At 47.1% G+C, this 14,715-nt stretch overlaps 1 protein-coding gene across 5 annotated transcripts in view; it reads left to right on the forward strand.

Moving 5' to 3' along the window:
- hnf1ba (HNF1 homeobox Ba) overlaps nt 1-10,564 on the forward strand; it is a 131,068-nt gene extending 120,504 nt beyond the window's left edge. For 4 of the 5 annotated variants that reach the window (XM_078224804.1, XM_078224806.1, XM_078224808.1 and 1 more), the window contains 2 exons: nt 7,783-7,877; nt 10,190-10,564. In XM_078224804.1, coding sequence (XP_078080930.1) covers nt 7,783-7,836 — 54 coding nt within the window. In that variant the 3' untranslated portion in view covers nt 7,837-7,877; nt 10,190-10,564. The remainder of the gene's footprint in view (nt 1-7,782; nt 7,878-10,189) is intronic. The other variant, XM_078224807.1, reaches the window with a different exon arrangement.
- The last annotated feature ends 4,151 nt before the right edge of the window (nt 10,565-14,715 follow it).

Here is a 14,715-nt window from a genome sequence, read left to right on the forward strand (position 1 = left end):
CCGGGAATCGAACCCGGGGTCACTGACGTTGTGAGGCAGCAGTGCTAACCCGCTGTGCCACCGTGCCATTGGAGGAGATGTCTTCTCATCCAGTAGGATGTTGGATAAGCAGTCTGATAGTTAAGCAATTGTGGGAGAGGTGAGCAAGGTGACGGAGAGGTAGAGCTGGGTGTTGTCAGCCTATGTCTGAAAAATAAGATAGTGCTTTTGGACAGTGCTCTTGAGCGGTAAAACCGAGATGAGAAATAGGAGGGGGCACAAAGAGAGCTCCTTGGGAGGTGCCGGGTTAACGGTACAGGAGCCAGTGCAATTGAGTGCAACATTTGGAATATTGTGTGCAGTTCTGGTCACCTCACTATAAGAAGGATGTGGAAGCGCTGGAAAGAGTGCAGAGGAGATTTACCAGGATGCTGCCTGGTTTGGAGGGTAGGTCTTATGAGGAAAGGTTGAGGGAGCTAGGGCTGTTCTCTCTGGAGCGGAGGAGGCTGAGGGGAGACTTAATAGAGGTTTATAAAATGATGAAGGGGATAGATAGAGTGAACGTTCAAAGACTATTTCCTCGGGTGGATGGAGCTATTACAAGGGGGCATAACTATAGGGTTCGTGGTGGGAGATACAGGAAGGATATCAGAGGTAGGTTCTTTACGCAGAGAGTGGTTGGGGTGTGGAATGGACTGCCTGCAGTGATAGTGGAGTCAGACACTTTAGGAACATTTAAGCGGTTATTGGATAGGCACATGGAGCACACCAGGATGATAGGGAGTGGGATAGCTTGATCTTGGTTTCAGATAAAGCTCGGCACAACATCGTGGGCCGAAGGGCCTGTTCTGTGCTGTACTGTTCTATGTTCTATGTCTATACCCTGACTATGATTAGATAGATAAAAATGGGACAAGGTTAGAACAATCCCACCCAGCTGGATGACAGTGGAGAGGTGTTGGAGGAGGTTAATGTGGTTCTTTGATTTGATTTGATTTATTATTGTCACATGTATTCGCAGACAATGAAAAGTATTGTTTCTTGCGCGCTATACAGACAAAACATACCGTACATACAGAAGGAAGGGAGAGGGTGCAGAATGTAGTGTTACAATCACAGCTAGGGTGTAGAGAAAGATCAACTTAATGCAAGGTAAGTCCATTCAAAAGTCTGACAGCAGCAGGGAAGAAGCTGTTCTTGAGTCATTTGGTACGTGACCTCAAACTTTTGTGTCTTTTTCCCAACGGAAGAAGGTGGAAGAGAGAATGTCCGGGGTGCATGGGGTCCTTAATTATGCTGGCTGCTTCTTTGAGGTAGTGGGAAGTGTAGATGGAGTCAATGGATGGGAGGCTGGTTTAAGTGATGGACTATGCTTCATTCACGACCTTTTGTAGTTTCTTGCAGTCTTGGGCAGAGCAGGAGCCAGACCAAGCTGTGATGCAACCAGAAAGAATGCTTGAGAGGTGTAAGGAGCGGGTGCGACCTTATGAAAAAATTCTAAGTGCCGAATGAGCGGGAAAGTGGGAGAGAATGGCGCCAATTTTTTCAGCCAGCTGCAAGTCGCAATCTTATGGCACTTAAGACAAAAATGAATCAGGATGTGATTCTCACCAGTAGCCGGGGGGGGGGGGGGGGGGGGGGAGCCTCAGCTCACCGGTGAAGTCGGCTGCTGAGCTTTTGGGATGCCATTGCGCAGGCGCCCTTATCCCCCAGTGAACCGGGAGAGCTCCTCTCACCCAATCTTACCACCTTGCCTCGCGGAACGACAGGCGGGCAGGATGAGGTCATAAGATCGCGCCCATAATTTATCTTTGCCACAGCAGCATAAAAACAGAGTTTATAGAGAATCAGCGCACAATTTTTACTTGCAATGGAAGGAAACATGATATATAGTTAATGATACATAGTTAAACAGAAACTCTTTATCAATTTGGTTTGACGGTACTTATTGCCTAATCCTGTTATTGTATTAAGGAAAGGTTTTTCCTACAAATCTCACTGACAGATGTTAACAAGCCTTCATTACGGGAATAGGGCCTAGGTGGGGTGTGTTCTGTACAGACTCGATGGGCCAAATGGCCTCCTCCTGTACTGTAGGGATTCTATCATTCTATGATTCCAAAACGTGTTTGTATCCGACCATCCAACAGTGTAATTTCATCCCCTCGAATATCTACAAGACGTAGAAGGTATATCTAATCCACTAGAGAAGGGAATTCGATGCAGTATAATAGGGGCCATGATTTGCTATGATTCCATTTCACACAGCTCGCTCTGTACAATTTCACCCAGCCTAACCTTTCTCCTCTGTGTGGGCAGAGCTATTGGATCTTCAGTATCTCAGCCTGTCTGAAATCCCTCCTTGCGTCTCAGCGCCAGTCCTTGAAGCACCTTTTCCTGTCTGAGAATGGCACTGGGCAGCTCACACACTCACTCCAGCACACCGACATTTCCCGCTTGAAGTCTCTAACATGGTTTGGAGGGGGGAACCTGGTCTGCCTCACAGCTGCATCCACCCTTGAAAGAAGAGCAGGAAGTTTCAAATTAGAAAGGTCCACAGCTGTGTTCTTGGCTATCAGAAAGTCCCAAGCCCCTGAAGATCTGATCAGTAAGCTGTGAACAATATGAAGCCTATACCTTTTTGAGCTCCACATCGACTCATTGCCTGTGACCCTGTCGTTTGAGGAACAATCATAGTGCAAGTCCAATGCTAACTTTATGGCTATTTTCTGGGAGAGAAGGATAGGTGGTCATCACCTTTTTTGTTTCCTTAACATTGACACATTGGGCCTAAGCCCAATGGGGCGAATGGGATCAAAGGTTATGGGGAGAAAGCAGGAATAGTAAAGTAACGTTTATTTATTAGTCACAAGTAAGGTTTACACTGCAATGAAGTTACTGTGAAATTCCCCTAGTCGCCACAGTCTGGCACCTGTTTGGGTCAATGCGCCTAACCAGCACATATAGAACATAGAACAGTACAGCACAGAACAGGCCCTTCGGCCCACGATGTTGTGCCGAGCTTTATCTGAAACCATCTTTCAGAATGTGAGAGGAAACCGGAGCACCCGGAAGAAACCCATGGGGAGAACGTGCAAACTCCACACAGACAGTGACCCAAGCCAGGAATCGAACCCGGGTCCCTGGCGCTGTGAAGCAGTAGTGCTAACCACTGTGCCACCGTGCCGCCCACGGCTATTGAGTTGGACGATCAGCCATGATGGTGATGAATGGCAGAGCAGGCTCGAAGGGCCAAATGGCCTCCTCCTGCTCCTATCTTCTATATTTCTATGTGAGCCTATTGCAGGAAATTCTGGGGTTGTAAAGAGATGTGGGGGCCCAGAAAAAGGAATCTCCATCCCGTTTTTCCTGACATTTGCAGCTGGGGAAAGAGTTGCTGGGGCGGCGGGGGGGAGAGGCCAGGGGGTGAAAAGTGCCCTATTACCAAGTTTGTTTCTGTCACTTTCTCTGTCCGTTTGTGATGATTGTTACAGATTGATGCTGATATTCTCAGAGATGAAAGTACACTGTTGGATGGTTGGATACAAACATGTATTTTCATGAAGGCTTGTTAAAACATCTACCGGAGCAAGAGTGGGGGCTGAAATAGGGACTAAGCTGTGGCAGCAAAGAGTGGAACATGGAATCTCTCCATGGGCTTTGGTCATTTTTGTTCTCTTTGCTATCCTGGGAGAACGAGAGAAGTTAACAGACAATTACTCACCAGTTTTAAATGAATGGCCGACTCCTGTGTGACAGAAACTGATACAACGCTGGGTTATGTGATTCCGTCTGGAGTCACATTGTGACTTATTGTCTTCATTTCACAGCCTATTAATGAGGAACGACAAACAGTATATGTACTCCATGGGAAGAGGTATATTATAGGGAAATAACAGGCCCTATATACAAACATAGAGAAAGCTTAACTTGCATAGGCTCTTGATATAAAGGAATAGCCTGTTTTGGATCCACTACAGAGGCAATATAAAAATAGAAACAGGAGTAGACCATTCGGCCCATTGAACTTGCTCCGACATTCAATACGATCATGGCTGATCTTGGGCTTCAATTCCATTTTCCTGCCCGCTCTCCATATCCCTTAATTTCCCCAAAAGACCAAGGGCCTGATTTTACCAAAGCTTCGCGCCCGTTTTCGGGTGCGAAATCACGGTAAAGTTGGGCGTCGGGCCTATACCACGATCTGCACCCGATTCCGAGCAGATCACGGCTTTACCGACACCCGATTCGGGCGTGGGTCCGGCGCGCGCCCGAATCGGGCGGCCCGACGATTTAAATGCATTTGCATGCATTTAAATCGACTTAATGAACCGCGCGCCCAACCCTACCGCCAAATCCCACTTTACCGTCTTCTGGCCCGATCCGCGTCCGCGCTGTTACCGACCTGCAAAATAAAAGTCTGAAGTCGCCGCTGCAGCCTCCGAAGAGCGGGGTCAGAGACTGCAACAGCTCTCTGACCCAGGTCATCCTCTGGTCGAGGCGGGAAGGGGGTGGGAGGAGGAGAGGGGGTGTGACGTCTCATCCCCTGGGGGGGGAGGGGGAGGTGGGAGGGGAGGGAGTGTGACCGATCATCCCCTGGTGGGGGGGTGGAGAGGGGGTGTGACGTCTCATCCTCTGGTCGGGGAGGTTCCGCTGCCTGTCTGCGGCCGATCCCTCCTGGCACCATCACTGGTACACTACCAGCCACAGATTACTCTTCCCTGCAGGTGCGAGAGAGCGGGAGAGATGGCTGTGGCTGGTAGTGTACCAGTGATGGTGCCAGGAGGGATCGGCTGCAGACAGGCAGCGGAACCTCCCCGACCAGAGGATGAGACGTCACACCCCCTCTCCACCCCACCCCAGGGGATGATCGGTCACACCCACCACTCCCCCCCCGCCGCCCCCGACCACAGGATGACCGTCAGAGAGCCGCTCTCTCCGCTTTCTGCTTTTTTCTTTCGCGCCCGGGCGCGCTGTCAGATTTTTTTCGAACTGCGCATGCGCAGTTCAGAGCTCCGATTGGTCCGGCAGCACTAAGCCCCGCCCACAGCGCGGATCGGACTGGATCTGGCAAAACACATATGAGTGCGCTGCAAAGAGGATTCCAGGCGCGGATCTACTTGACGCCCAGATCCGGCACTTCGACCCAAAATGGTAAAATTCTCCCCCAAAACTCTGTCTATCCCACCCTTAAATTCTTAACCTGGTGTTGTGAGACTTCTTACTGTGCCCACCCCAGTCCAACGCCAGCATCTCCACCTTAAATATATTCAACGATGGAGCATCCATAGATACATTTTTGAACAGTAAAGGAATTAAGGGTTATGGTGAGCGGGCGGGTAAGTGGAGCTGAGTCCACAAAAAAATCAGCCATGATCTTATTGAATGGTGGAGCAGGCTCAAGGGGCCAGATGGCCTACTCCTGCTCCTAGTTCTTATGTTCTTATCCGCAACTCTCTGGGGTAGAGAATTCCAAAGATTCACACAGCTCCTTGCGTGAAGTCATTTCCTCGCAACTCAATCCTAAATGATTGGGCCCTTACCCAGAGACCATGCCCCCTTGTTTTAGACTCCCTGACCAATGGAAACAATCTCTCAGCATTTACCCCATCAAGCCCCTTCGGAATTTTGTAGGTTCCAATCAGATTGCATCTCAGTTTTCTGAACTCCAGAGAATACAAGCCCAATTCACTCAGCCCCTCATTATAGGACATGTATCCAACGGCCTGAATCTTTCGCCCTATTGGGCGCTCACAATTGGCAGGCATAAAAGTGGGTATGAAACGCGCTACCCGCCATGAACAGCCAGTCAATGGGCAGCCAGGGTGAAGCACACGCTGGGAAAGGCTAGGCACTGCCAGGGAGGGCGGGAGGAGGGCAGGTGCTGAAATCAGGGTGGGTGCGAGCTGGCGTTCTAATGTCAGGGACAGCTGCTGTGGAGCTGTCTCAGGGAGCCGCGGACCTGGAAAAAATAAACTGCGATGGATAAAATGAGCAAAGAGTGTCGAGGCAGCACAACCAAACGCAAATCTCTGACAGCTTCTTCAATTTTATTTCGGCCTTGACGTTTCATCACACTCTGGATCAAGTAAAACGTAACGGTCGCCTGGCCAATCAGCCCGTCTGTCAACCGCTAAAGCACAGTATTGCTACCAAATAAACCTGTTGGACTTTAACCTGGTGTTGTGAGACTTCTTACTGTGCCCACCCCAGTCCAACGCCGGCATCTCCACATCATAACCGCTAAAGCAGACAGGCCGTGTAAAATTGTGTCCAATTGGCCCCTTGAAGGGCTAAATTGGCCACCTGATTGTCGACAGATGCCCTTCCCACTCAAGCACGGGGCCGCCAACCAAAACTTTGCACAAGTGCGCAATGGCGCCAGGACACGTGTGCGATTTCATGCGTTTCCAAGTTGGGTATGCGTCTGCCCAAGCAATGTAAAATTCTGACCTATGTATATATTATAGAGGAAAAAATATAACCTTGATATATTGAGTCCAGAGCACATATCGTACGTAGGAAAATGGCATAAGCTGGCTATATAACAAAGGAAAAATGTGTGTCGGCATAAGAACATACCCTGGATATATAACAGATGGCGAATAGCATGTGTGAGGAAGGAAATCATGTGTATTATTACTGACTCAGTGGAGTCAGAAACTTTAGGAACATTTAAGAAGCTATTGGATAGGCACATGGAGTACTTCGGGATGATAGGGAGGAAATAGCTTGATCTGGGTTTCAGACAAAGCTCGGCACAACATCGTGGGCCGAAGGGCCTGTTCTGTGCTGTACTGTTCTATGTTCTATTACTCTGAGTGAGGATTCTCATTGTGCGGGACAGTAATACTGAATTAAGTTCCAGGAGATTTATCCACTTATTGAGTATTGAGCCACATTCAAAGGGAGGACAGAGATTGAGCCACAAGACTGCACTCTGATTCCAACCTGCGCTCCCTTTGAACATGGTTCAACACTGGGAGTGCCGCAACACTGAATTTATAAGTGTAAATAAATAAATGGCCAACGCCGCTAATCTTTGCTATTTATTGTACTAGCATCCAGATTAAATCGTTTTAGTGTCACCCTGGGCACATATATGTGAACGAGTTATAATAGATGTATTCCCCCAATGTCCCTAATCACATATTGTCAGATAGGACAAATTTGCCCAGGTAAGTCAACTGATAGGACATTCCCATGGCCGCTTCAGTTTAGGAATCATTGCTGCCACTTTAAGGGATCAGTGATGTTTGTATTGCTAGTGCCTAAGTCACAGGGGTCTGGTCTTAATGACATCTCCTGGCGTCTTCTTATCTACGGGTTATTATGTTTACAATTCCAATAAATTAGGTCGGTCACGAAAGTTATCTTTGGCATCACTCTCCTGCTGAAATAAGATCAACTGGACCATATCTTTATATCGAATCCCTCACAGCCATTCATCGTGACATGAAATAGATAATTAAAGGAGCTGTCGGAAATCATATAATGACGCTTAAGAAGTCATAGCCCATGAGGTTTAATGACATTTCTCTGGGAGAGAGGGAAGAAATAAAAAATAAAGCATTTTTCCTTTTACGGGCTTTGCTTTCAGATTTACTATTCCGTGGTTTGTTCCATGAAGCCCCACTTTATTTCCCTAGCAACGCAGAGGCCAGTGTCGGACATGTTGAGCATGCTTTGATATTTACGATGGGTGTCGGAACAGAAGTTTCACCATATTGGCAATTAAAAAATGATTGACTTTTTTTTTACATTGGTTTTCTGATTTTTTTTTCCCCCCAAAATTATGAATAGGTTTTGAAAGGGCAAACAATGACAGATTGTCTCCACTGGTTGGTGAATCGGTAACTAGAGGAAATAACCTCAGGATTATTACCAGAAGAATCAAGGTGGGACATTAGAAGACATTTGTTTTTTTTCACACAGGCTATTAGAACATTAAATGTTTTACGACAATTTGGGCAGTAAATACGGCGTCAATGAAAAGAGCATTGGCTTAGTATCTGAAAAGAAAGAATATAATGGAATTTGAGGGAAGGATAGGGAGATGGGATTATTGTAAACAGTTGGACAGCTAACACCAGCATTAGTGCAGTGAATGAATGGCTTTTTTCTGCTGTTATGAACTTTAAGAGGTGAAGTGAAGTTATGCTACAGTTTGTATCAGCATGCAGCCTTGAGTTGGCATACAAAGTGTAGACTATTTCAGCTGGATAGTTGCCCCATTGTACCCCAAGACACGACGTGTGAGACTACCTCTGCCTTAACATCGCAAATGTCTTTAATAATGTTTTGTGAAATGTAACTAATCGGGCACCAGTGAATGCAATGTCCATGCGTGCCACGGCCTGTTGACTTTGCTGAATTAAGCGCCAGGAGATTTATCCAGTTATTTGAGTATTGCGCCACTTTCAAAGGGAGGACAGAGACTGAGCCACAAGACTGCACTCTGATTCCAACCTGCGCTCCTTTTGAACATGGTTCAACACTGGGAGTGCCGCAACACTGAATTTATAAGTGTAAATAAATTAATGGCCAACGCCGCTAATCTTTGCTCTTTATTGTACTAGCATCCAGAGTAAATCATTTTAGTGTCACCCTGGGCACATATATGGAAATGAGTTATAATAGATGTATTCCTCCAATGCCCCTAATCACATATTGTCAGATAGGACAAATATAAACATCTGGCTTGGAAGCAGGCATCATCTGCTGTGATGTAATTTATTTCACAACATCGTCCTAAGGTGACTGCATATTTCTGGCACCTAGAAGATTGGCTACGGGATAGCTGTGGGCTTTGCAAGTGTGGACTGCTTGAGTAAGGTCTCTACCCAATAAAAAGAGTGGCATTTTCCACTAACAGAACGCTGGCATTGGACCTAAAAGACACTGGGCGGAATCATCCGGCCTTTCACACCGGCGGGATTTTCCGGTCCCGCTGCAGTAAGGGCCAAATTCTCTGCCCTCGCTTACGGCGGCAGTGGGGCATGAATGGCCGGTAAGATCGCACCCATTCTGTCTAGCACACAGATCAGCAAGGCATATGTATTTCAGCATCAGAGCAAATCCATTGGCCATACATCCTAATAATTTGTTGATCGAATCAAACAGTTTCCCAGTTGTTCATACAAGGCAGAGTACAGACCGCACTCGATCAGCCCAAGCCAATACAAAACATCTACTGATAATTGTGACTGGGTAGCACTTGCTGCACAATGCTGAGTGTGCCAATAGCTGCACTAATCACCAATTTAAGGTCATCAGTTGAGCTCATGGTGTTGAGCTCATTTACACTTGCTGTAAGTGATGTACATATGTACACACAAACACAAAGATTACGTTCAACCCTCGTGCCTTTTTGAAATGCCTGGGAGCTTGGCTATGGTTCCCCATTGCTTTCTCCGTGGTAACACCTCAGCGAAGCAGAGTAAGCTTGCCCGACGATCAGCACCCGTTTCTCCTGCAGTATAAAATTGTTGCGATTGTTTGAAATTTGGCATTCTTGCATTTGTCCTGATCCATGCAGGATGAAAAGCTTTGGCAATATGTCTTCCTTCTCAGCAATACAGAAAGACGGGAGTGGAAATGTTGTCATTTTGGAAGACAAGCAATAAGAGGTGGGGTGGGGGCAGTGGGCAGGGAAGGCTCTGTTCCAGTCATTTTATATACAGACACAGACAGAGTAAATGGAGATTTTTGTTGGATTGTGTTTACTATGTTGTGAGGAATACCATCCAGTTGAAATTTTCCTAAATGCATTTTAGGTAAAGGGCAAAAATATCCTGCGGAGAGATGGAGGCTCAATACTGAGAGTGTAGACATGGACTGGGGGGAGTTTTCCCGTCCCGCCCATCTTGGGAATCATAGTGGGGAGCGGGGGGGGGGGGGGCGAGGACAAACCATGCGAAGGTCCATTGACCTTGGGTGGGATTTTCCAGTTTTGGGGCGAGCATGGCTGGAAAATCCCATCCGGAATCTCTGGATTTTACGGCCTCGCTCATCCCGAAACCGTAAAATCCCACCCGTGGTCAACAGACCTTCCCATTGTCTGCCCCTCGCCCGCTGCGATTCCCGTGGCAGGCAGGGCGGTAAAGTTCCGGCGATTGTCTCTGTGTCGATGAGAGCAACTCTTTTCGTGTTTGTTTTAACGGGCAGCCGCTTATTTTTCTTTTCTTTCTTCTTCTTTTTATCTCCTCAGTGTCCTCTACAAGCCTGGTGATGCTCCACTCACCTCCTCTCTTCTCATCACAGACAACAGCAATTCAGAAAACAAAATGGCTGCCACCACCACCACACCTTCCTGGTATCTCAGGGCAACCGGAGGGGCAGAGGGGTTGCTATGGAAGAACTCACTGAGCCAGCCGATAACACAGAATGATTCCACTGAGCTGTCCAACACCAGTCTCCCCTGCAGCTAAATCCCTGTAGCAGACTGGCAGAGAAGATGGCGGAACCCGACCAGAACTTTTACCTTGGAATTCCTGCTGGGACAGCTACTTCCCCACTAACCAAACATGTCCTGTTTCCAGATCCTGCTCTGGTTTGCACGCAAGAACAAATATAATGAAAGAAATTTTGAGAATCGGTGAAGGGAGGGGGGGGGGGGGGGGGGGGGGAGGGGGGAGGGCAGAGGTGGGGGTGGGAGGGGGTGGGGGGTGGGGGTGGGGGGTGCTTTGGGCAGCAAATACTTTTTAAAAAAAATAATTCAGCCAAAAAAAGAAACACCTTTTTACCTTTCGCTGGAAGTTTGAAGCAAGGAAAAAAAAAACTTGTACAGTTAAATCGAATCCAAACTGTGAATATGAAATGAAGACAGATTATAGTTAAATTCTAAAGAAGGAACAGCCTAGAAAATGAACACGGGAATCTTGATTGTCCTGATTAAGCGTAATTCCCAAAGTTGCCGGGGCAACGTATGGGCTGCCGCTTAAGTGCCACGTGGAAACTGGGTGCTGAGCAATCGCAACTCATGAAGGAGTCGGGCCAGCCCCAGGCTAGTATCAACGGATTTCGAACTGGATAGTCCCTGTCGCAGTCGGGAAGAGAAAGGTTGGCGTGTTCCCAGGGGCGGACCCGCCGCCTCATAGCGGCGGCGGCCATTTGACACGAAGAGGAACAGATGGCTCAGTCAATCAGCGCCGAGCACCATTTTTTTTGTAAGTGGCACACACCTTTACTGAGGAGGAAGTGAAGGCCCAGGAATTTGGCAACCAGAGCAAATCAAAAGAGGACGCGGCTTCTTCCGGAGGCTCTGTCGGCTTGGCCATTCCAGGTCAGATGAGAGCTACTGTTTAATATTCTTGTGGAAGGAGGGTTTGGAAATTGTTCACGTGCAGGGTGGAAAATCACGGGGATTTCCTGAGGTGCAAGTCGCAGGCGCCTGCCTACTCATTATGTAGCACCCAGTTACTCCCTGTCCTGGTCCCCTCTTCACTAATGGCTGGGAAACTCAGTGAAGAACGCAGTCAACTATTTGTGTCATTTCTATGTACTTTAAAATCCAATGAGGCCCTCGATCATTTCGTTTCCATGACGACGCTAAGGTGTGCGTGTTGGTACAGTGGACAGGTTTTAGGCTTGAATCCCCTTGCAGTTAAATCCAGAAATACTGTGCCGGTACAACTGGTTTGCTTGACGGTTCCCCGTTAAGTATATTTTACCGTGACATTTGCCGCGGCCTCCATTGGTGGGAATGATTAACACATTTTTGGAAATGAATCCAGATCTATTCAGCTCTTTGTTTTAAATTTTGCCCAGTTCAGATTGGATCACTTTCAGGTGAATGCAATATCAGGTCCTCGAACGATAGCAATGCCATCCTGGGTGGACGTGGAAGTGTTGGAATTTGGATTCAGTCTGAACTGGGATCTTGATTCAACCTGGCATCCTGATTTTCTCCCACAATGGGTAGCGCCCACTGGAAGATGCACAGAAGCAGTGTTCACAACTTCCATTGTTCTCACAAGTGTCCAAAGAGATCAACCCTTCCTCCAAAATCAGTCTACAAATTGTTGCTTGGCAACCGTGCAGGAGGAGGCCTGATGACTCAACAAGTTGTGCCCCTGCCGCTGAACCAGAAGTTGCGGGTTTACGTCCCACTCCAGGACTTGCTGGCCAAGGAAGGAGAGTTCATGGCATAGAAACCATGGAACTGTGGAAAGGTTCCGGCACAGAAGGAGGCCATTCTGCCCTCTTTGTCCATGCCAACCCATGCCATGGTTCAAACAGGTTGACCTGTTAATCCTTCCAATATATCCCCGCTATTCCCCAAGAAGAAAAGTGTGCATGAAGATAAGAAACAAACAAACAATCCCTCCCTCCCCACCCCCCGAATGCACGATGACCTCTATCAGATTTGTTTTTGGGTTTCATCAGCTCATTGGGTGGTGTGGCTAGAAGGTTGAAGGTTGCTACTGACCAGAAACATAGAAACATAGAAAATAGAAGCAGGAGTGGGCCATTCGACTCTTTGAGCCTGCTCCAACATTCATTGTGCTCATGGCTGATCGTCAAATTCAATATCCTGATCCCGCCTTTCCCCCATATCCCTTGATCCCTTTAGCCCCGAAATCATACAAAATTTTGGCCTCAACTACTTTCTGTGACAGTGAATTCCACACTTTCACCACCCTCTGGGTGAAGAAACTTCTTTTCACCTCAGTCCTAAAAGGTTTACCCCTTATCCTTAAACTATGACCCCTAGTTCTGGACTCCTCCACCATAAGGGACAGTCTTTTCAAATCTACACTGTCTAACCCTGTTAGAATTTTATAAGTTTCAATGAGATCCCCTCTCACTCTTCTAAACTCCAGTAAATATAATCCTAACCGGCTTAGTCTCTCCTCATATGACAGACCTGCCATCCCAGGAATCAGCCTGGTAAACCTTCATTGTGCTTCCTCTATAGCAAGGACATCCTCCCTCAGATAAGGACACCAAAACTGCACATAGTACTCCAGCTGTGGCCTCACCAATGCCCTATAAAGTTGCAGCAAAACATCCCTATTCCTATATTCAAATCCTGTACTCAATGTGGCTACAAGGTGGAAGATCCCTTGCTTTTGACCAGAAATGCTGACATTACCCATCCTACCTGGCGGCAGGAGCACTTGCTGCTACCTCAATACCTGAGTAGGTCACATCTCTGTCACCTTAACCGTGCAACCGACAAGGATTACATGGAAATTGAATATAATGTCAATATAATATCAACAAAATGCCATGGGGGTTATTAAAGGCCCTTAACAATATTTGTTTCAGTAAGAAGTCTCACAACACCAGGTTTAAGTCCAACAGGTTTATTTGGAGCTTTTGGAGCACTGCTCCTTTATCCTTAATCACTCACCTGATGAAGGAGCAGTGCTCCGAAAGCTCGTGTTTCCAAATAAACCCGTTGGACTTTAACCTGGCGTTGGGAGACTTCTTACTGCGCCCACCCCAGTCCAACACCGGCATCTCCACATCAATATTTGTTTCCACAGGGATGTTAGGGCTTGTGGTAAATCTACTCAATCTGAAGGTCTTGACTTCAAAGGCAATTGGTCGCTGAGACACTCGGCCTCATTTCAGGGGGGAATAGCCAATGCTTCGAGAAGTTGCCAAGTTGTTGTCACATGTAAATATGATGCTCAATCTTCAAAGAAGCAAAACACAAACATGTTCTGACTTGCCCACCCTGACGCGTACCTTGTGTTGGCTAATTGCAGCAAGTTATTTAAAGGCTGCTCATGGATAATTAAAAGGCCAGAACATTCCTCACTTCCAGTGACAATGAAAGGATCTGCATTGGCAAATCGTCCACATGAGTGGGAGAGATTGCTGGAGAAAACTGGGGACAACACACTGTAAAGCCCTGCTTCTACAGTTCTGTTTGAGTCGCACTCTCAATCTTCCCCTCATCATCAATCCTGCTACTTCTGAAAACATTGGAATGATACCCTTTCTAGGTTCTGCCACTTGCATTAAAACCAATACATTAATAGAACCATGTGAGCCGATGAAGAGCTAGACCAATTCGAACTATTTTGATCCAAAAATCAGTCAATGATTTGAGTGCCTCAATGAGGTCAACTTTCTAAAAGTGACAACATGCTCTTAACATTAAAATGAATAGTACACATCCTCCAGTTTCAGCTCTGTTCACAGTTCTGAGAAGCGTCCTCTGACAAGGTCCATAAAGGGTCTGACCGATAAAACGGAAGTTGCATTTTACTCTCAGCTTCCAGCATTAGGTCAACGAAATAACATCAAAATTCTGAGGCCCGGATCCGTGAGCACAAAGATCCAACGCTTACATGATTGAAAATGAGCTTGCGGGGCACGGTGATTAGCACTGCTGCCTCACAGCGTCAAAGATGTGCGGGTTAGGTTGATTGGCCATGCTAAATTGACCCCAGTGTCAGGGATTAGCAGGGTAAATATGTGGGGTTGCAGCGGGGAGGGATTGTGGTTGGTGCAGACTCAATGGGCCAAATGAATGGCCTCCTTCTGCACTGTAAGGATTCCATGAGATCAGTGTTGGGGGCCGCCACATGATTTGTGTCAGAAGTGAGATGTGATTATTCTGCCCGCTATTGTGTCCCTCCCTCCTCTGATTTGGCGATAAAGCCAGATCATCTCAAACGAATTGCAATTCTTGTCACCGAGAATCAAACTAACCCAGTCCATCGCAGAGGGCAAAATACCAGAAACATTTTATTTCACCTTCAATTTTTTTTTATGCTG

The sequence above is a fragment of the Mustelus asterias genome, chromosome 12, assembly GCF_964213995.1.
Source record: "Mustelus asterias chromosome 12, sMusAst1.hap1.1, whole genome shotgun sequence".
Taxonomy (NCBI): Eukaryota; Metazoa; Chordata; class Chondrichthyes; order Carcharhiniformes; family Triakidae; genus Mustelus; species Mustelus asterias.